This window comes from Calypte anna, chromosome 5A (genome assembly GCF_003957555.1).
Source record: "Calypte anna isolate BGI_N300 chromosome 5A, bCalAnn1_v1.p, whole genome shotgun sequence".
Taxonomy (NCBI): Eukaryota; Metazoa; Chordata; class Aves; order Apodiformes; family Trochilidae; genus Calypte; species Calypte anna.
Window position 1 is genome coordinate 34,531,314 of NC_044251.1, and position 22,763 is coordinate 34,554,076.

Sequence of the window (22,763 nt, forward strand, 5' to 3'; positions counted from 1 at the left end):
CCCAACAAACTTCTTCCAACCAGCCCAAGGGCTTTCACTAGGCCGAGGATAAACAGAAAAATGTTATGCAGCTTTCTCTCAAGGGGAGAGGGAGCAGCAATTTAACTGAGAACAAGTAAAAAAAAAAAAAATTAAGTCAGAGATGCTGAGAAATGGCTTCAGTGGCCCTCCTTGTGCTCCTCCTAAAATTTCAAATGCCACAGCAATTGTGCTCAGCACGCTGCCAGTCTGGGAAGAAGGAGGAGTGTTTAGCTCAGTGGCTCTTGGGCAAATTGGTTTTGTGCCTCCTTTCAGAGGGTAAGTTTCATTACTGCTTCACTTCCCTCTTCCCCCATCTCAGCCTTGCTGCTTAGGTAATAAAGAAAAAAGGTTTTAAACTTGTGTGCTGGTGAATCTTTGATGAAAAGGTTTGGATGGGTTCATGCATGGAGACAGGGGGTCATTATAACTTCTGTTTTCATTTTTTAATGTCCATGTTCAAACTCTGGCATTCCTTTTTTGTCTCTGGACTGGCACATCATCCCAGCATGTAGCAACCAGCCCTATCAAAATAGGAGCCTTTTCTGAAGGGATGGTTCCCACACTACAAGTCATGGCATGTTGCAACAAGAAAGCAGAGCATCAGCTCTCAAGAATAGAGTCATCTCAAGAGGAAGATCAGTAGGGTGAGTCCTTCCAGAACTTAGCAACCCAGTTTGGGTAACTTTAAAACAAGTCAAAGGGTTAAGGTAATATAGGAGTTATTAGGGAGTGTGAAATCCATATGTGTATTGTCTCCCTACACAACTTCCCAGGAGATGGGCATGGGACAACCTTCCCCCCATGCCTGCTTTAATTGAAAATCAGCCACATTCTCCTCACCGGGGCCCATCTTTATCAGTGCAAGTGAGAATGGTTATCACATTTGGGCTGTTGGGGAAATTAAGCAGGGGAACATCTATTCTTGGCTTCAGCCATAGCCTTTGGTTGGAATGGTTTTGGCCATGGTCAAAAGCAGCACTTGACTTGTCTGTTGAGAATTTTCCTTGGCCTTCCAAGGCCTCCTGAGTCACAATTGTGTCCTGCACATAGTCAGATATGTGGCAGGCTGCAGAAAGCCAAAACAAATTCATTACAAATCCAGAATATTTGAAATAAATATAAGCTAAATCCTATCCCTGAGAAAGTACATTTTGCAGGTGAAGAAACTGAAACTGAGAAAACCAATGTGCAAGTGAATGAAGCAGGTCAGTAACAAGGCTGGGAACAGGAATAAAGCAGTCCCAACTTATGGTCTGCAGTTTAATTACTGCTGCACAGCTTCACTGTGGACTTACAGACTTACCTGCTGTATTTCCTTCTCTCACCAAAGCTCTTTTCCAGTTCATTCATCCTGCTTACATACATGCAATCTGCCCCTTCTTTCTGTTCTTTATTCATCGCATATCTATGCTCACTACTGTGAGCTAGCTGGAATTTTTCCTTATTCTTGTTCTATGCTTTTTCCTAGGTGTGACACCTTTGTGAGTTTGGAAGACCTGATAGGAGCTCTAAAGTTACACAAAATTGATTGGGTTAAGTAACAACTGCCTTGCTAACCATGCTGGGTAATACTTCCCTCCAGTACAACTCCTGATAATTACCCATAACAAGGTAAAAAGGAGCTCACAATCGATTACAAATGGCTGAGGTGCTCACCTGGATTCACACTGGTGCCAGTGTGGGGAATAGCTTTACAAGTCAGGAGCCCTGCAGCCAACAGGCTGTAAGAAATTATTTAATCCAACTTGGAAACGACCGTTTTATCTTCAAAGGGCTGAAAGAGGGAGTGATGGAGGGAAGGACTATTGCAGCAATTTTTGACACACAGATAGATTGCAAGTAGGCAGGCTTCCCAGGAGCCATGTCCCAGTGGCAAGGGTCACAAGACAGTGGAAGGAGTCTGTGTGAAAATGGGCCAGCAACAGGGTCTAAGGGTAGAAGTGCCACCTAATATCACTTATGCAATGGGTATTAAATTATCGCACAACAGAAGTCAGCAGACCACCCCCCTCCTGGATAAGTGTTGTTTTGACAGTGTTCAGTACACTCCTGCAGCAGGAACAGAGGGCAGCTGCCAACACTTTCTGCAGGCAGGCTCACCACATCAACAACACCTGATTGCACTTGGAGGAGTATCCCTACCCAAACAATTAGAGTAGATAGAAAAGGATATGGTGAGATGACACTAGATTTTTTTACAATAACATTTTAATGCACTCAGCATTAGTGCTGGTAAAAGACAACCCCAAAGACTGCTCCTAGTTCTGCTCCCTCCATCTCTTGAACTCTGCTGGTCTGGAAACAAGTTAATGGAGCAGGAGAAGCCTGCAGCAGCAATTTTAATTGTCATTTCTGCCTTTTGCCACTTTGAAATAAGCAGAAAAGTTGGCAGCATGTGACTAGAAAAAGGGTATTAACAGCTGCCCTTGAGAAATAAATCAGGAACCTCTAGGATAATAGCATGGACTTGCTTCTTATTAATTTCTCATTTCAGGATAGGTGTTGGGAACCTTTAGGCCCACCCCTGAAGAGGATGATGACACAAGAAGAAAATTAACCAGCTGGCATTTAGAAAATGATCTTCCCATGCAGCCTGTGATCCTCTTCTGCCCTTGGTAACAAGCTGCCTTTCAGCTGCAAGCTACATGGGAGCATCCTCTCCTTGCCTACTATAGCACCAGGGTTCACTGCTGGAAGATGGTATCAAAAAGGCTCAGGCAGCTTAGGATGGTTGGCAATATCCTTGACCAAGCTGTGTTGTGGAGGTGTTGGGGAATGAGTACACAAACTGAAGGGCTACCACTGACTTTGAGAACTGCTTTTTATCTTACATTGCAACAATTAAAATTCACCTTCAAAAAACAGGCACGGAAATCTTGACTTTTCAGATAATTTATTTATATATATCACCAAATCATAAAAAGCCAATGCACTGTCCAGCAAAAAGCATCAATATATAAAACACAGTAACTCATTATCAGTAACACTGAGTGTATCACTTATGCTGAACCCAGTCTGGATCCTGCTAAAGCCAAAGGAACCTTTGTCAGTGACTCCATTAGCAGAAGGACTGGACTCAAAATTTTCATTTACTGGGTATTTACAAAGGGCTATATTAAAATGCTAGTAAAAAGCTTCCCTTTTGAGACTGTATCAAAACAGTAATAAACTTCACTCCAGTTTTGTTTCTGTCAAATGCATGCAATTAAAGCTCCAAGTCAGCAGTCATTATGCTGCAAAAGCTCATAGAAATAATGAGAGATAATATTCAACACAAACTAGGCTGTACTCTCTGCATGTGTGGACTGGCCTGGCTCCAGCATGGCTCAAAAAGCTCACCTATAAACACCAGCAAAAGTTCTCCCCCTCTACTGCTTTCAACAGAGAAAACAATTATGAAAAAGTGTTCCAATTTTTCCCCAATACACAGGATGTGGGGACCTTTTAGCAGTGTAACCCAGCAGTTAATCAGTTGTAGTGCTGCTGGATCTGCCAATGTGGAAAAAAGAGGTTTCCAAAGCACCCCCTGAAAATCTGGCAGCAATGCCAACACCTTTACACTAGCTGCACACAGCTGACACAGATGGTTCTCTCCAGGAGCTGATCTTAGGCAAACATACACTTCAAGGAGATGCTCTGCTGTCTGGGAAGCCACATGAGCAGTCTGGGACTAAGTGGGCCAAGCAAAGGCTAAAATTAGTGTTGGAGCTGCCAGTGCAGGCACTGCCACTCTGGATTCCTCACATCACAGCATGAAAGCTGAAATGCCTCATAGGGAATTCACTAACAGTTCTCCTCACTATTTATTTCTCTCCTGGCTTATGGCAATCTCCGGTACCCCTCAGCAGTCCTTGTCCCTTCTAGGAAGAGATGAGAGATATAAGACCTGATCAGCTTGATGTCAGTACAACCCTCTTCATGCAGCAATGTTTTTTGGAGATGAAAGGGTCTAGGGGACGGAGATATAAGTGTAACTGTTGGGGTTTTGTTTGTTGCTTTGTTTTTCTCATAAACATTCAAAACCCTCTCAGCAGTGTACTTCAGATAACAATATATCGGTGTCTCAATTATGTCACTTGGGCTGAAAAAGAGCATTAGTGTCATTCAGAGAGTATTTGACCAGAACTGCTCTGATGCCCTCTGTCTGCACTGGCTGTGGATGTCATTGCAGTGGTCCTCCCCTTGGGAGGGTGCTGTTCAACATTTAGCAAAAGGAGTGCTTTAAAATTCTAAAACCTGAGGTTTAATATGGAAAGCTTTAGCAGCTTATGAAGCCAAAGGTTGAATACTGTCTAAACAATAATGGTTAAAATTCTTGCAGAAGCTTAAAAAGTGGAAAGGGTTAACTGATGTAATAAAAATCCAGTGTGTTGCAAGAAGATGCGCTCTGTTTCAGACACAAGGTGCTGGGCTTCACAGTGCTAGCAGCAAATAATAATTCCCTCTGCTGCAGGAGTGGGTGGGGGAAGAGGTCTGGACTCTGTTACATGGGGTAACGTGACATATTATTTTCAAACACTTCCCTGCATTAAAATCTATGGCTTAACACAGCACTCATTTAATTCCACCAGGTTCCTCAGACTACTGCTGGCACCAACCTTGGGAACCTCTTAGAGCAATGTGGCACCTGAGTCAAGCCTGGTTTCTGTAAATGGAAGGGTTTGGTGTCATACCTCAGGGAGCCCAAGTGAGAACAGGGAAAATATGCAACATTTTTTCTTATGTTTTAACCAAAGGTAGTTTGCCATAGGAGCTCCAGTTTTTCTCACATTCATAAATACACTTTAGAACCTGTATACAAACTAGAGTCAAATTTGCCCAAATTTGGAGATGAGGGGGGAACACGGGGAAAGTAAGGAGGAAATAAAGTAGTTTTGTCACAGGACTGTTTACTCACTCATGTGAGAGATCAACCAAGATAATAATAAATAACATATAATACTAACAATGAATTTTCATACCTATCTCCTGCAGGTTGTGTCAGCCCTTGCTTTACAACATAGTCAAGTGGAGAGAGGTGAACAAAAATATCTCAGATTTGGTTTCCACCATATACAAATAATTCAAGCTATTTCAGTGAGCAGTTCTTGCTGCCCAGTACTTTATCTTCTTGATAAACACCAGAACCACAAGAGTAAAGCATCACTACTTGGGAGTTTCAAGCCAAGTAGAAAGACCCCAAAAAGAAGATTTGAAAGGGATCCAGGATAACACCATGGTGGCAGCATTTGTTATACAGATGGAGGTTGGTGTTTCATGAGGCAGAGTGGGAGATTAAATGTGTGTTTCTTGGTAACCTGTCTGTGGAGAGGGCTGGGGAAGGCCCATTACAGACATTTTGACAATAGCTCACTGCTCTTTGCCACCTCTGTGAAGTGCAGCTTTTCAGATAATATATAAACTTCCATGCCTAACAAATCACAATTGGTGGCTTTTGGTTTTGGTGAGGAAAAAAAAAAAAATTTGGGAAAAAAACAAGAACAAAAACACAAAATAAAATCAGTATTTGACTAAGCACAAGGGGTATTCACACAGCCCTTCTTGGGTGCCTATGCCCATTTTTCAGGAATAAGAATCTGACAGGAAGCTAATAAGAATTAAATGCTAAATCTTTAAGCCATATATGAAAATAGGATTTGGACTCTCACATGGATTCAGTTCTCTTGACTACTGTGTGCAATAACAGTTGCTGCAGCTATGAGAGGTAGAAAAGTTTAAGCACTCAGGTGAATACATTCATGTTCAACTGCATTCTTTGGCATGGACAAATGAAACTAAAGAGAAAGCGTTGCTATGTAAATACTATTTCCAGCAACAGAATGGAAAGATACTATCAATTACATCTCTGTACTGAAATAAGCACTACTTGCTATATATTAAGTAAGTTGCTGTCTAAACTCTCAGAAACAAATGTTTTCTGACAGAGTGCTGTTGGTTTTTTTCCCTTTTATGTGATAATAAGTGCTGTCTTCTGTGCAGTTGTTAGATTCATAAATAATTGAGTGGAATTTTGTCACTTCAAAACTTTTAAAATGTCTTATGTGTCTATTTGTACATACTAAAATACAGCTCAGATCAAATTTCCTATTTCTTAGGTAGGACAAAAATAGAAACATGCCTTTCAAGGCATGTTTTCTTGAAACAGAAATAATTCTAAAGCTATTTCACTGCTCATGAACCTATATGAGTGTTTTCTCACCACAGGCAGGTGTGGCAACCAGCCAGGCAAAACCTGCCTCTCTTCCCAGATTGCCTAAGCATAAGGAAAGGACATTCATGGTCTCCAAAGCAAACATTCCAATGAGAGAAAAATGGACTATTTCCATCAGCATAGGAAATAGTCTGAGACACAAATTTAGGATCTGGATACAGACAATGGATTCCCATTAGTACTAGGATGTTCACACCCAAGTCACTGATTTAGAAGAAAAGACAAAAGTTTTGTCAAGATCTAGATCGTTGTTACAAAATCCTGTTAAGTTTTACCAGTAGGAATGGCTGTCTCGATTTCTGTTAAATTTATCATTTAAATAGTACAAGTGATTTTATACACAAAATGCTTTATGTGAGGCTTTGGAGAAGGGAGATGATCTACATTAGGCCAAACACCAGGTTTCCACTGAACATTTTACAGGTGGCATCCTTTTTGAATTTGCACATTTGATACTGCATTTTCTGAGACCCCTCACATGGATCAATGTGTGATTTGAGGTTGTACAGAAACCTTGTTTCCAGCATAAAGCCTGTGCAATGTCCTGTGGCTCACACTTTCCTAGCAAGTGGACTCCCTGTCCTGCACCCAGCTCAGCCAGCAAAGACTCCTGCCTCAGCAAGTCCCCCATTTCTCAGGAGATGGTGTCCACCTGTCAACCTAAGGGCTAACCTACACAGCATTTCACAGGTACTAATGCTAAGTAAGAAAAAGCAGCACAGAAAGTTAAGGCAACCTAACAACTACTCCAGCATAAACTGCCTTTCAATAGAGCCTATATCCATACCACAGAAGAGCAGTGGAACCTTTTCTGGCATCTATCTGTGTACATTGTGCATACACACATACACTGAATGCTTTTGTGACAAGGTCTGTGTACTCAGGCATCCATCACTGGTTAATATAGCAACCACTTCTCTAAGGAACCATAGAAACATCGCCACATGTGTCCTGCAGTTTTTAAAGTAAATCATCATGCTCTTATTTTTGCAATTCCTCTTGAGAGTTCACAACTGAAAGATGGCTGACATATTAGTGGGGTAAGAAGTTGTGAGCACTTACGCCCTCATGAGGAAATTCTGTTCCAAAAAAATGGCTTCAATTGTTTCTCTGTTATAAAAATAATACCAAACAGGATTGATGTAAAAGCTCAGATGACACTTGTTAGATCAGATTTTTTCTAAGCCATTGTGGACTGGTGGCAGAGAATTGGCAAGGAAAATAACTGAAAATGGTAGCCAGGACATGGGGATTACATTTTATATAAAATAACAATTGTGTGGCAAATCCCCAGTGCCTTGGAAAGCAGTATCCAGTTGCATTCAACCAAGTAAGGCTCTGCCTGCATTGCTAGCAGTTCTCAGGTCAAAGCAAAGACTTTTTGACTGTGGTTTTAGCATCACAGGGAATACAGTGACTAAACAACTGACTAAACATTCTGCACCAGAATGGCTCACAGCTTCAATGGGCAACAGCAGGAGGGGCTGAATGGGCAAATGCCACAAAGTCTTCCTCTTCCACCATGTGACAGTGAACAATACAAGTATAAATAATACAGGGTCCTAATTCTTTGAAAACACCTCTTGCTAGGGTATAGTTGCATCTTGGAGATGGCAAATCAAAGAAGGCATTGAAATACTGCAGAAACACAACGTTTGACTCAGAGACACTCCTACTGCTGCCACACTCTGCTGGCTGGCAATGAATGACAAAAAGCAGGTTAGAAACACATAAAAGAGAGATTAGGGTGAGAGACAGCATAGGTATGGATGTGTGTGTGTATAAATAATACTGAGCAACAAGGCTGTGAAGGGACTCCAGCACAAGTCCTGTGAGGAAGGGCTGAGGGAGCTGGGGGGTGTTCAGTCTGGAGAAGAGGAGGCTCAGGGGAGACCTCATCACTCTCTACAACTCCCTGAAAGGAGGTTGGAGCCAGGTGGGGGTTGGTCTCTTTTCCCAGGCAACTATCAGCAAGACAAGAGGGCACGGTCTCAAGTTGTGCCAGGGGAGGTTTAGGTTGGATATTAGAAAGCATTTCTTTATAGAGAGGGTGATCAGACATTGGAATGGGCTGCCCAGGGAAGTAGTGGATTCTCCATCCCTGGAGATATTTAAAAAGAGACTGGATGTGGCACTCAGTGCCATGGTCTGGTAACCACAGTGGTAGTGGATTAACGGTTGGACTTGATGATCTCAGAGGTCCTTTCCAACCCCGATGATTCTGTGATTCTGTGATCCTGCTAATCTAACATAGTTTCAGCCTGGAAGCATCGTGTTAGCCTGAGTGACCAAGCTGTAGGAGCAGAGGTTGAATGGAGAAAGCTGAACGAAATCAAAAAGCCCAGATGTGTCCTTTAGCTGAGCACTGCATGATAAATACCCTTCCTCTCCTCAAGTCAGCCAGAGACCTCACTGTGAGCTCTGCTTTCTAATAGGCCCAAGGGCTTCTTGCAAAACTATCTCTGCTTTTAAACATCACTGATGCTTGCAAGCTGGGTGCCAGCCTCACCCCACCTGATCAAGTGAGGATAGCAGGGGAGAAGAAGCCAAGATGCTTGTGGGACACAGAGAAGAGCCTCAGCTTCTTGAAATTTACACACCAGCTCCAACAGCCAAGATGCTTGTAATCATGGGCACTGAAATACAACTGGGGTTAAAGGAATTAACCCAGATGAACAAATTAGAGAGGCTGAGCTTTGAAGCAAAAGTTAACAGGTGAGTCTATATATGTACTTGTGTTTATGCTGGACTTTTCAAAGGCTGAAGTATTTTATTCTTACTGACTGATCTGGCTACCCTCAGTGCTTTAAAGAACCCACTTTTTTTCTATTTAGCTTCAGAATAATGTTGATAGTGTCAGGGAAGTAGTGTCAGGGTTACAACTGCTAATGAAGATGCTACAGGACCAGTATTTGCTGCTTCTCATGGAAGGAGAAAAGAGGAAGACCCTGAGACAGGAGAAAAGAGAGGTAGAAGAGAGTATCAGTTCCAGACAACCTCATTGATGAGCAGCATCTTCTTCCTCCTCAGAACCAGAACTTGAGCCCTAGTACCTCAGAGTAAGGATGAGGAGGAGACACTTGGTATCTTCTGCTTCCTGGTTCTTCAAACCCCCAGGCAAGAACAGGAATGGTGGTCCCATCCCACATGTTACTTTAGCCTATGCCTGATTTGGCACATATATAAAATGTATTATACAAAGCAGCAGCATGGCTCCACTTGAGTTGTAAGGCATGCACTGAAGTAATTTGTAGGAAGAGAGATCACTGCTGAATATAAAATTCACAGTAAAACTGGAAGGAGAAGTAGTGTCTTTCCAAGTTAGATAAACAACTGGGGAAACATAAGCAGCAGGCTGACTTTCAGGATCAAGACTTTCTTCAGGCTATGAAGGGGAAGGTCATCCCCAGGCAAGGGCTTAGGGACCTGCAAGAGTGTATTTCTTTCAAGACCAAATAAACAGAAAAAGGCACTCCAACAGTCCTGATATCTGAATTTGAAATTGGTATTAACTAACCTGATCTCTGATTCCCTCTTCAAGAACTCCTCTCCTGATGTCACCTCACAACTACAGAAAAGCACTGCTGTAAACTTTCAAAAGAATTGCATTCCCTTGTGGACAAAAATCATGCTCAAAAGCAGGACCTCTCTAAAGGCATCTGTGGCCACCTGGGTCTATAAGTGATATTCACAGGACTAGATCACAGTTTAAAGCCCATGGAAGGTTTGGGGTTTTTTTTTTCTAAATCTATTAAAATATTTTAGATGTTAAATGTAATATTAGTTTTTAAGTTTTTATGCCCTAAATGCTTACAAATTTAGGGATTTGCTATGACTTCAAATTCTCTTTCTGCTTAAGCAGGTACTTCAAGAACAAGATAGTTTCCCAAAGAAAACAGTAAATCTGCACAGCTGGGCTAGCCCCAGGCTCCAGCTCTGATGGAGAAGCCAGCTGTCTTCTTTCCCCAGTCTCCCTATTTTCCAAGCAACATAGATATATATGGTTTGCACTCATGTTGCAATAATTTGAATCTCAGTTCCAAAACCAGCTTCCTCCCCAAAAAACCCAAAAAAACTGGACTTTAATGCTTGCTTAGGGTTTCTGCTAAGTCAGGGTCTTCTGTGTAATGTATACTCAGGGATAGCTGCCCAATTGTAGTACAACTTTACTTCTATGCACTGCAAATCACTACACTCATTAAGGAGTGACTCTCCTTAACTGTTGGATCTACTCCTCATCTCTACCATCCACCTAATTTGCTGAAGCACTGGCCAAGCAAAACTGAACACAACAACAAAGTCACTCGTAAGCTTTCTTAAAATATCTGTTCTTCTCCTTTTCCACAGCAAAATTCATCAGCCCTGGAACTCCTGTCTGTGAGTGGGTAGAATAGACCCATTCAACACTGAACCACCTATAAAATAACCCAGTTGTTCAAGCTCCTTGATGTGTTCACAGATATACAGAGAAACCTACAATGCAAATGTTTACAGTAATTTTGCATACTCTATATGAATGGAAGATCACAAGTAAATTCTGATACTCATAACTGAATAGTATACAATATTAGGAACCAAGTTACACTTATAAATGCATAAGCAGTAACACTATCTATTCAGCCTAATTTCTTGGTATGCAAGCATCAGCAATTGCTAGCTACACTACACTTCAGGAGTCATAATAAATACTGGTCATGCCAAAATCTAAGAGGAAACAAAACCGCAAAAGTTTTCCACCATCTTTCCAAATGATACTCAGTTTTTGACAGGTACTGTAATAGTATAGCAGTTCCATGAAATTCATTAAGACTGCAGAATGTTGATATTTAACAACATTAAGTCTGCACCACAGGTCCCTATGTTCTAGATGAAGTCAAAACCAGAGCAGGAGCAGCAGGTTGATCAGCACTGTGCCCACACATAGCAAAAGCAAATACAGCAAGAATCTGTACAAGGACCAGAACTGGAATTACCCAGAATAAAGTGAGAATAGGGACAGCTTTACTGGCAAAAGGGAGAAGAGGGAGCAAAGAGGGACTGGACAAAGCCCCACTTACAACTGTTGTTGCAGAAGTGTTTGAAGAAATAGCCAAGACTGTAGTCTGGTCTTGCTAGCACAGTTCAGAAAATTGACCCCTTTTTCTAAAAGGCAGTGATGGCATGTAGGAGCTCTGCTAGCAAGAGCAGGTTACAGGTTGTGCCTGCACAGGACAGAAAGTTTGCTGTGCAAATGGCACATGGGGCCATTCATTCTCTGCATCTTAAAGTATTTCTGCCAACAGTTTCTCATGGAGGATGTGGGTGATTCACAAGTACAACTCCTTTCAGGAAATAAAAGATCTCACACATTCACTACCCTGACTCAACTTCAGGTCACACTACTCAATAATAAAATCTAGATCCTGCCCTGAAAATTTGCTTACACTTTAGATCATGCCACTTTTCTCATCTTGCAAAGAGGTTCGTGAAGAGGATCTTCCTAGCAACAGCTCCTTCTCATGGATGAGACTATCTAGCAGGTCCTCCTGTCTGTAGTTGTGGTAAACCTTCAGGAAAGCCAGAATGGTAATTCCCAGCCAAGTCAGCCAGGCAGCCCAGAGACCAAACTAGAGAAGAAAAGAAATTATAAAGAGATCAGATCAGTATGTATTGTAAAAATAAAGGCAGCTCTCCAGGTGAGGCTCAAAATCTCAACTGGACTGAAACCCATGAAGTCATACCAAGGCACACCCAGTGAAGTCCTGGCCCCACTGTCCCTCAACTGTCAAGTTATTCCTATTTATGTGCTAGAAAAAAATGAAGCAAAAATGCATTATAGTACAGTAATAAAAAAAGAAATGTGTATAATCCAGGTGCATGCATTGAACTTCCCATATCTAACATTCTGGCTGTCCCAGAATTTCACTCTTGTTACTTCAGAACAGCAATATGTTTTAAGCCACTTCCCAAAACTTTCCTGACAAGTCCTTTGGGCTTCCTGTTACCCCTAGAGAAGTATAAATTTTAAGGTATTCTATTTCAAATATTGTTGAGGAAATCTTACCAACAGAACTCTTACACTCTGGGATAACTGGCTCACATTATCATGAACTCAGACAGCAAGACAAAACACAACTGGGTTTAAAGCCTCAGATCTGCAGTAGGTTCCATCTCTAATTTGTTAGCCTCCTGCTTAACTCCAAAGAAATAATTACACTTTGAATCACACAGGTACTTGGATATTGGTTTCTCTGTCTCAGAGGAAGCTCATTTGTAGTAAGGCTTTCTGGCAGAAATTCCACTTTAATTTTATCATGCCTTTAGCAAAGAAACATTAATTGAATCCCTGTATTTCAGTTTTGACATACTACATTTTTAATTTTAAAAATACAACATTTAGACACTTCCAGATGGTAATACAGCTGTTTACTCTAATAGCCAATTTAGATAAGCAAGGACAACTATTTTTAAAAGGGAGTTTATGTTCCTATATATCTTACGCACTTTGGAAATTCTCTTAAGTACTTCTGCCCATAGTCACAATTATCTCAGTTAGGCAGTGAAGAATATTTTGAATTACTCTACAAATCTTGGAAATGAGAGCTATTATTTTGGCTCTATATGACTATACTTAAAAAAACCCTGGAAGTTGTTGCATTCATTTTTAAAGCACCACTTCATTAATAAAATATTATCTTAAAGGCATTGTGATACCTGCTACTGCTGTGGTCTTGTCAGCTTATTTTATATGAAAGAATCTACATAGATTTAGCCAAATTCAGTGAACTTTGTGGAGTCATTCTGATATGTTGGAAGCATCTGAATGGAGGAAAGTGGACAGAGACTCTGTTTGCACACACGCGCATTCATATGCCAGTTATCCAAGGTTTAATTAAGCTTCCTCTTCTTCCCTTCCAGATTTTATCCAGAGCCCATATTTATGATTCTTAAATTGTCCATTCAGACCACTGCTTCTAAGTGAAACCTACTGGGGGAAATTACTGCACTCAGAAGGAAATTTTAGGCAAACTCATTCCCATGCCTTCATCCATCTCTGCTAACCACACCCCAGGTATTAGAAGACAATGATGCAATATTTTGTTCCCCATTTGGTACTTTCTTCAAAAAGTCATAACCAGGATTCACTTTGGCATACCAGATTCAGCTTTTGAAGCCAGAATTTTCTTGGAGTTGTTATGCTCCCAGGTTCCTCATACATATCTGCAGAGCTTTCAGCCTGCACCTTGCAGGCCAGCTCTACCCAGGAACATCTGGAAGGATGTGGATCAGTGTGGGGACCTACATGTGATGGCTTAGCTTGTCCTTCTGTGCTATGATAGGTAAACTCTCCTTCAACTGAAATGCTATGTACATGCACCTTGACTTTTTTGTCCTGGTTTCCTGTTGGAGAAACACCTTCTGCATATAGATTACAGACTGCCCATCCTGAGATCACGGGCTGGACATGGATGTTTTGGTCCCATGAACTCAAAGCTGTAGACAGATAATCACTTGTAGTGGAACAAAGCAATCAGACGCCTCTGATTACCGAGAAGTGGGTGTGAGCTGGTATCAAATCCACCTGTGCCCAATCAGGGCAGGCCCCCTATTGAGCATGTGCAAGACCAGGGGGCCAATAAAAGGTGAAACTCACAGCCACAGACTAGCTCACTCTCAAGCACTGTATTACCTTTATTGCGCCACTAGCGCTCATCGCCTCCAAGGTGAGGCTCTCTGTGGAGTCTCGAACCCGGGGCCTTCAGCACTGCAGTACCGGGTCTTAACCAGCTGCACCACGAGAGCCTCCCCTTGGAGGTGATGAGCGCTAGTGGCGCAATAAAGGTAATATAGTGCTTGAGAGTGAGCTAGTCTGTGGCTGTGAGTTTCACCTTTTATTGGCCCCCTGGTCTTGCACATGCTCAATAGGGGGCCTGCCCTGATTGGGCACAGGTGGATTTGATACTGGCTCACACCCACTTCTCGGTAATCAGAGGCGTCTGATTGCTTTGTTCCACTACAATCACTAGGAGATTAGGAGTCATATTAGGAGTTAATGGCAAATTCTGCTTTGAAATACAGCCTAGCCTCAGGCTAGAATGATACAAAGGAGTCACTTTTAGGCATGCCTGAGCTAGGTGTTGAGGTGTCAGTGCTGGCAACAAAACCACAAAGCCAGCTTGTGTCCAAGAGGCATGGCTATCTTCAAGGAGTGTCCCAGGCAAACTAATGCCTCTTCCCACTCAGGACAACATAAGAAGAATGTGTATGGGTATGACCATGCACGCACAGGGCTATCCTCCTCACAGAACTGCTTTGTGCTCATATCCAAGTCCCACTGTTCACTGACTTTGAGTGTTGTCACAGAGCTAGCATACTCAATAGAAATGTCTGACAGACTTAAAGGTCTAATTCTCAAAGGTTCATCAGAAAACAGCCCCATCTTGATGACAGTAATCTTTAATTCTTTTCAGTACTCTGATATTTATATGGGCTCAGGCTGTCTCAGACAAACTCATGGAAGGCAAAGCAAATATCCCCATGATCTGGTGCAGGTCAGGTGTTATTCTGAATAGCAAGAAATTGCTCCAGGACACAAGAGTATTGCAACATTTGCAGAGCTCATCATTTGGAGCAACAGTGAATTTCACACCACGAGTAGCAAGATCAGTGGCAGAATCAGGTTTTGACAAGTCTACATTCAAAACTGTCAATCTGGAATTTAAAGTCCATATGTGTCCATCACTATCATCCTGACCCAGCACTTGCTGAAGTCAGTGGAAACATACTCATTGATTTCAGAGGATGGTAGTTCAGCTACAGCAATTCCAGATCAAGGAGTAAGTGGTAAATGAGCTGGAAAAAGACCATGAGCAAGTCCAACATACCTGTGCAATAGCAAACTGGTCGTAGAAAGCAGAATTTTCTACATTCAGCTCAAGATCTATATCCTGTAACTCTTCACAGCTACCCAATGAAGGCATTTGGAGAGGAAAAAAGAAAATTGTTTCACAGATTTCAAACAGGCAAACCAAACATAAAATGAAGCAACATCTTAAATGTGTTTCAGACAGCCATAACACCATGTTCTATCAAAACATATTTAAGTTATTGCAGTAACCAGGTTGCTTGACAATCTTTTCTAAATCTAGGCTAAAAGAGGCATGTAATTACTTTCTTTTAAAAATAAAAAACAATGTAGAATTATGTCAGTGACTACACCAATCTTCCATGGAAGTAGTAGAACTGTAATAGCTATTATAAAACCAGCATACTTAAAACCCTCTTCTCCCACTACCCCCGAGCCTCCCACATATACACATCTGGCATCACCCCAAGTTGGTTACTTCACCCCTCAATGAGCCTCCGTTACCTTTTGACTTCACCAGGAAAAGCCTCAGATGAAGGGATTGTGTGGGTGTTTTTGTTTCGGATGCTCCAGCAAGGAGATGAGACTGATGGCAAGACAGAGGCTGCCTACAGATTTTACACATAACTTGGACTTTTACTGTTGTGAAAAAAATCCCAGGATTTTGAGGTTGTCTTTCTATCTCTTGCTTGATTTCTGCAGCCTCTTCTCTCTCCTTTTCAGTGCTGTCGGTCATCTTGGGTTCTTATCCGAATATTCGATTAGGTGGGTTTTGTAATAGAACTTTTAACCGAATATTCGAATAATTCGATTAATCCTTGCAGCCCTAAACAGAACATTCACTATGGTGTTTTACAACATATGACAGCGTGCAACATAAATGTATGCTTTAAATAGTACCTTCATTCAATATCATATGACATAGAATGTCACCTTTTCCTCTTTCTTCATCATTGTATGTTTAATAGGAAAAAACTTACCTGAATTTATCACGTTTCCCATAAGGAGCATAAGTAGCATGGGACATTGTAGACCCTTTTAGGAGATGCACATTCTGAGCACTCTACAAAGGTATCAACCATCTGTGCTTAGCCCTTTACAAAGTTCTTTCCACTCTTCAGCTCTCAGGACATCCATGGCATCGCTATGAGGCCAGGATCTTTATACCAGTTTTAGGATGATGGTGCATTGTAGCACAGGCAGGATGAGTGACTTTCCCACTGTCACACAGTGGGACAGTGGCACATCCAGGACAGCAATCCACGAGCCCTGACTCCCAGTCCCCTGATCACAAGACCACACTCCCCCCATTCTTCATGCATTTCCAACTCTAGCAATCAGGTGGAAATGAAACTTTTTAAACTAATGGATTTCTTTTGCATGTCACCATGACTCTTTTTAAGAGACCAGGAAATGCCATGAAAACCATACTGTTATCTGTGAGGAACTAAATGGGAAAAAAAGTTTCATTTGCTTTTTTTGTTTAAGATTAAAAATTCTGGATCTTCACATTACAGACACCTTACCCCCCATGCTCACCTTGCGTGTAATATGTAAATCTGTAATACCACCATTCCTTTGTGCATAAATGGGGAAAAAAAAGTGAAGAAATAAAAAATGTTTTCTTTAATACTAACCTGTTTGGCATGCTTCCTTTTTCGGTAATTGCATCACACCACATGTTAAATCCTACACTCACTATAGTGCTAGCAATAAATGTGATAAACACCACAAAGGAGCTGATCAGCAGATTCAGGAAGGCATAAAAGAAAGAGCTGCAATAAAAAGGAAGAAAAATGTAACTAATAAACAGCTGAAACACAACATCAGCAATCTCTCTAAGCAGCATACACTGGGCACAAAGGTATCAGTTTCCATTTGCAACACATGTGCTTTAATTAACAACACCTAATACAGTGAAAAACTATGGGTTATGATTTTGAGTCAAATTATCTTCATTGGAAAGGCCTTTTGCTATTGCTTTTTTTTCATCATAAGAGGACGAGGTTTTAAATCATAAATACTAAGTGGTGGTGATTGTTCATACACAGCATGGCTTTCATTAGCTGTAATGATGAAAACCACCATTGTTAAAATAAATGTCATTAGCTCAAATTATATAGTAACTGGAGCTAAAATTATTTCATGACTAAAGTGATAATTGGGACAAAAATTGTCTAGGAGAGGGAAACTAAAAATAAAGCAACACAGCACTGATAAGTATAATCATTTTAAACAATGTAACACAAAGTTCTGTCATCATAGGACACAAATCTCAGTTTTATGGGCAAATTACAGAGCAGGCCAGCTTCTCCTGGGACTTCTCTGGCTTTGGCATCAGTATTTTATTCCTGCTAGCTGAATGTCAGTTTACTTCAGCCCCACTAATTCTGCCCAAGCAAGGGCAGCCCTAGGAACGTCCTGTGGAGTGATAGGGAGTGGGATGCTTACAGAGATCCTGTAAGGCCAAGGAATTGTCTATGTATCTTCCAACCTCACTGTTTAACTCTCCCGCTTCAGTATCTTTCAAAGACTTTTCTCATTCACCTGACCAAGTCCTTCACTACTTGAAACTGCTCTAGGTGGAATTTGGGAAGTCTCATTATTTGAAAACTGGGCATCTGCTGTAGAGTGGAGAAAGATGGGCAGGTCCAGGAGGCAGGTCATCATATTCAGGTTAGGTGGCAAAGATGAATAGGGCAAATTATCCACTGGTGCCACTTTCATTATGCTGAGCATAGAAAGAATCTGCTCACCCCAGAGAATGACAAAACAGTCATTTCTTTTCCCTAGTGACTCATTAAATGAAAAGCTGAGGGGCTTTTTGAGTCAGTGTCTGAATCTTGGGAAAGTTCTGGGCTGGTCAGTCCTAATTTGTACAGGTTATATGTGGTGAGACATACGTGACCACATATGACTTCTTTAAAATGAGATGAGGAAACAATTACTAATGGGGTTCGGATGTTTGTTTCTGGGTTGATGAGGCTTTAGAGTGGCTGTCCAGGCTCTCTCAAAGTGACAATCATCCCATCCCAATACTGTTAGAAAGGAAGTGAAAAAAAACACCTTCCAGAAGTTACTTACAGACTATAGTGGGATATGGATGCCAGGACACCTGACTCCTAGATAAATCTTGAGATGAATCCTATTCTTACCCCTAGGTGTCCCTGAACTTTGTGTATCAGATCTGCTCACCTCTGGAGAGTGCCAGGGACACCCACAGAGCAGAGGGAGCTGGCACAAGCACACAAACATTTTGCATGTTCACTGTTCTTGCCCTGATTTCACACCTAGCCTAGATTTTATGCTAGGTGTCAATAAAGACATATCCACTGAGTGCACCTTAGCACAGTATGCTGGCCTGAGAGGCAGAAAAGACTTGAGCCATCTACTGAATAAAAACAGTGTTGACACTGGAATTAGTAACACCTACAGAAAAGGAACAAATCCCAGGAACATTCAGTGGATCATGGACAGTGAAGGATCTCTAATCCTCCCTCTGCTTAGACTCACAGAATCACTTTGGTCCCTAACCACCACACCTACAGATCTTTTAAATACCTCCAGGGATGGTGACTCCACCACTTCCCTGGGCAGCGTGTTTCAGTGCCTGAAAACCAGTGAAGAAATTTTTCCTAATATCCAATCTAAACTTCCCCTGGCACAACCTGAGGCCATTTCCTCTTGTTCTGTCACTTGTTATTTGGGAGAAGAGACGAACACCCACCTCACTGTACCCTCCTCCTTACTCTGCAGAATAGAAAAGGTGCCAAGATCCAGAATTAGACTTTCCACTGACGAAGCAGGGCTGAGTGTTGAACTTGGTTTGCATCAGGCAAGTAGTAACCAAGAACATTGCTGGAGGTTCTTTAGGGCAGGGCATCTTGACAGACAACTGTGCTAATTTAGCTCTGTAACTACTTTACTGCTTTGATCAGAATTTCAGACTATACATTCCAGACTGACTGGATGCCCTGTAATGATAAATGTCTATGCTCAAAGTAGAAGTCATTTTGCAATCCTACTAGTGAAATACCTGAGTTGCAGGTAGGCTGAATAGTCCCAGGCCCAGAGGCAGTCAGCAGGCAGTCAGCACTTGGTTCTCTTAACCCTGCAGGCAACTTGAGCTCAATCTGCCCTGAGGCAATGGGTGCTGAGGACCTGTGAAGGATTTTTAGCAGTCCTAACTATCTAACAGCAATCATTCCAGGATATAGCACATGAAGCCTGGTCACTTTGCTAGGATGCATAGGGTGCTAACAGTGACTTCCTCAGGCTTACCAGAGACTTAGTCCAGAGCTGACCCAGCATCAATGATCCTAAAGACAATTTTCAGAAGCCTGCCTAACAGTTTTGAACTCAATAGCCACATTTGGAAGAAGATCGAATACTTGATCCAATTCATAATTGCAAAGTTTTTACTGCTGGTCTGTCCCAAAAATTAACTAGTTCTGGACTGCAAAACTGAATCTGAGCATCTGAATTCAACTAATCCTCTATACCAAATGCTATCAGACCTAGAAGCAGAAACTGACTGAGAAACTTGCTGTTAATTTCAGCAAGTGCAGTTACTTAAAAAAGACTTACCTGAAAGGAAAATTACTAGACAGAAAATTAGTTCTATCCTGACCCAAATCAGGACAGAATCTGATCACCTGAGGGAACTGAATTTAAATGTGCTAAGAAGTCCCTGGTTATATTTCAATCTTGCCAATTTTAATATGGAAATGAGTTTCTGATCTATGCTTGCTATAGTACGCTTTGTATTAGGCAGCTTGAGAGTGACCAGAAAGACCTAGAGACAACACTGCTACCCAGATTATTATCAACATCACAGGGTTGTACAAGCCCAGATGTTTGTAATAGCCACTGATCCATTAAATCTCCAACCCAAATAGACCTGGACATGAGTGATTTACTCTTGGCCTGGTCCCTAAACCATGGGAAAAAGGCTTTCCTAGTCTAGTCAGAAAGCAGTGTGTGCTCCTACTTTCCCACCCATGTGCAGATGAGTGCTTAGAGGTCCCTCACCCCATAGCACCCACAGGCTGTGTTGCTTGTGCCAGGGGCTCTACCCAAGGTGGCAAAAGATGCCACTGGGGAGCCAAGCACAGGGTACAGCACTATTGAGATGCTGTCGTGACCACCAAGCCTCTCACCATTCCTGCTGGTGTCTGATGTTCATTGGTTTGAGCACAGTAACCAGGTGCCAGAGCAGCCCTGCAGCTGCTGCAGGGAGTGCTCAGTGCTGTTCTCTTATTGTAACCAAGCAATAGTTGTTCCCTGCAGCAGTCACCATGTCCATTGAAAAAGCAAGATAGAGGAGGACGACCAACTGCTCCCTCTGCTCCCCTTCACACACAACCACCTTGTTTCAAGTTTTTCCAGGCATCCAGTGTATGTTCTGGGATGGCTCCCCTTTGCAGGGCCATGTAGTGGGCTATGGTCAGAAGGCACCTGTGAGCCTCAGCTCTGGCATCTTCCCATGGCCCCCAGCACCCTCCATGCCCACTGCAGCTGGGCTGGTGGGACACTTCTCCCAGACTGCAAAGGATAACAGGATCATAGCAGTGAACCTGGCCCCACAACCCAAACCCCTGCAGGGAGGAATCCTCCAGACAAGGCCCTGGACACCAGTGGGGGTGCGTGTGGTGTGTGTGCAGATAGAGGCAGGCGATACACCACCTCACCCCAAACCCCTCTAGGAAGCAGAATGGTCTGGATGGTGCAAAGCCCAGTGCTTAACCCCCCAGGCTGCTCCCACTTGCCCCAGCCTGCAGGAGGGATGGGCAGCCCCTACCCTCCCCAGGGGTACTTACTCCTCGTGCCCTTTGCAGAGGAAGAAGAGGGTCCTCCAGGCCTGCACTGTGGCCAGCAGCAGGGAGAGGAGCCCGGTGAAGATGCTGAAGCGGCAAGCGGCCTCAGGCCCCCACTCCTGCACGGTGAAGCGCTGCCTCTCCACCGTCAGGTTGGCATTGAGCCACATGCCCTCGGTGAAGAGGAGGCACCGGCCATGGAAATCGTTGCCATTCTCAGAGAGAGGCACCACCACGATGAAGCTGAAGAGGAAGGCCAGAAAGTAGCAGATGCACTGAGCGAAGAGGAAATTGCTGAGCGCCATGGCTGCGGGCTCTGCGCAAGCAACGGGAGGGAGAGAGGGAGGGATGCAGGAGGGGATGCAGGAGGGAGGGATGCTGGAGGGAGGGATGCGAGGCAGGAGTGGGGGGAGGATGGAGGGAGGAAGCCTGCAGCACTAGGGGGTGGGGAGGGAGGATGCGCAGTGCAATACAATGCGATGCGAAGCGATGCCTCCTCCCGACACAGCTGCTGCCTCCTCCGTGGCTTGAGCTGCCCCCCCTGATGCTTTCAGGGCTTGTGAGGGGAGCAGAGAAAGGAAGAGCTGCTATGGGTAATCCTTCCTCATCGGGAAAATTTAGATGCTGGTACACCCTGGCATTCAAGGGATTAAATCAGTGCCCTCCCAGCAGGGCTGGGTACCATCACGGGTTATTCCCCTAATGACATAGGACACTGATACCACCTGTGATGATGGCAGTGGCACACACCCCTCCACCGCAAACAAAACCCAAACCTATTCATCCTGGCTGCTGGATCCCATCGAGTTTTGGCCCCAGTTCCTAAAACCTAGCCACCAACCTCAGACGGTGGCATTAAAGGGCAGGGTGCACTGCCACCCCAGGGACCTGCAGACTGAGTGGTTTGTTCCACCTGGTCATCTCTCCACCTTCCTCCACCCCACTAACCCCTGCCCCGCCCCTAAAAAGGCTTTACAAGAGGCAGCAAGGGCTCACCAGAAGTGGAATAACTTTTGAGTCTTGGTGCCAGTTAGGGGCTGCCCAGGGTTGGGATCACCTGCATTGTCCCCTGGCCGCCAGGTGGAGCAGAGGTGACAGAAAATACCCATGAGGTCCATCAGGACACTTAGCTTAGAATGGACACACACAGCAATAGCATGTGCATGGCAGGGAAAGTCACTGCTCACTCAGTTCTCTGGAGTGAGCATCCACCCTGTTCAGCACTGTGCAGAGACCAGCCCCTGCCCCACACCATTCTTGACATCAAAGCATCCCTTCAGCTGTAGGGCCCAAAAGTGAATGTCCAGGATACAATAAAGCAAAAGGCAACAGACAGAGGAATGTAACTTGTGTTTAGTTCCCCCTTGGAGCAGAAATCTAAAATAAACTGCCTCTAATTTAGTTTCCCCTGAATCCCAATTTCATTTTTCCAAGTAAACATGAATCCCCTTTCCAACACAAAACACCTTAATTCCTCTCCAGTTTCAGGCAAAGTAATTTCCTAATCAAATTAATTTCCTAATCAAATTTCCTGGCCATGTCCAGCCTGAGATCAATTGCAGGTCCCAGATCAATTCCTAATTCCAGGGTTGTTTCCACCCATTTTAAGCACTGTGTCACGTCCTAGGCAGTGCTTAGAGAAGCAGATGGGGGATTGAGACCCCCAATATACCACACATCGGATTTCAGCTTATGCTTCCATTGGGGAATAAAAACTTTTTCTATGTTAAAAGATACATTACAGATACAATCTTGAGGCAGGAGGTGGGAAGATTCTCAAAGACATTTGTTCATCCTTATTGTAAACCATTTGCAATGTACATGACCTTGCTCTAGCCATACAGGAAAAATATTTTTTGTGCAGATCCTG

The 22,763-nt window shown here is 43.0% G+C and overlaps 1 protein-coding gene across 1 annotated transcript; it reads right to left on the bottom strand.

Moving 5' to 3' along the window:
- Positions 1 to 2,907: 2,907 nt before the first annotated feature.
- Positions 2,908 to 21,324, bottom strand: TMEM179 (transmembrane protein 179). The gene is made up of 4 exons (XM_008500000.2): positions 20,897 to 21,324; positions 16,715 to 16,852; positions 15,097 to 15,175; positions 2,908 to 11,838 (listed from the first exon to the last, which is right to left on the bottom strand). The coding sequence occupies exons 1-4, from the start codon at positions 21,196 to 21,198 to the stop codon at positions 11,659 to 11,661; spliced, it is 699 nt and encodes a 232-aa protein (XP_008498222.1). The 5' UTR covers positions 21,199 to 21,324; the 3' UTR covers positions 2,908 to 11,658.
- Positions 21,325 to 22,763: the final 1,439 nt, after the last annotated feature.

Excerpts from the sequence above, each read along its gene's own strand:
- TMEM179 (XM_008500000.2), bottom strand. The coding sequence starts at position 21,198 with ATGGCGCTCAGCAATTTCCTCTTCGCTCAGTGCATCTGCTACTTTCTG. Across the intron at positions 15,176-16,714 it reads AAAGGAAGCATGCCAAACAG|CTGTGAAGAGTTACAGGATA; the intron begins GTTAGTATTAAA and ends TTCATTGGGTAG. Across the intron at positions 11,839-15,096 it reads ACCAGTTTGCTATTGCACAG|TTTGGTCTCTGGGCTGCCTG; the intron begins GTATGTTGGACT and ends TTTCTTCTCTAG.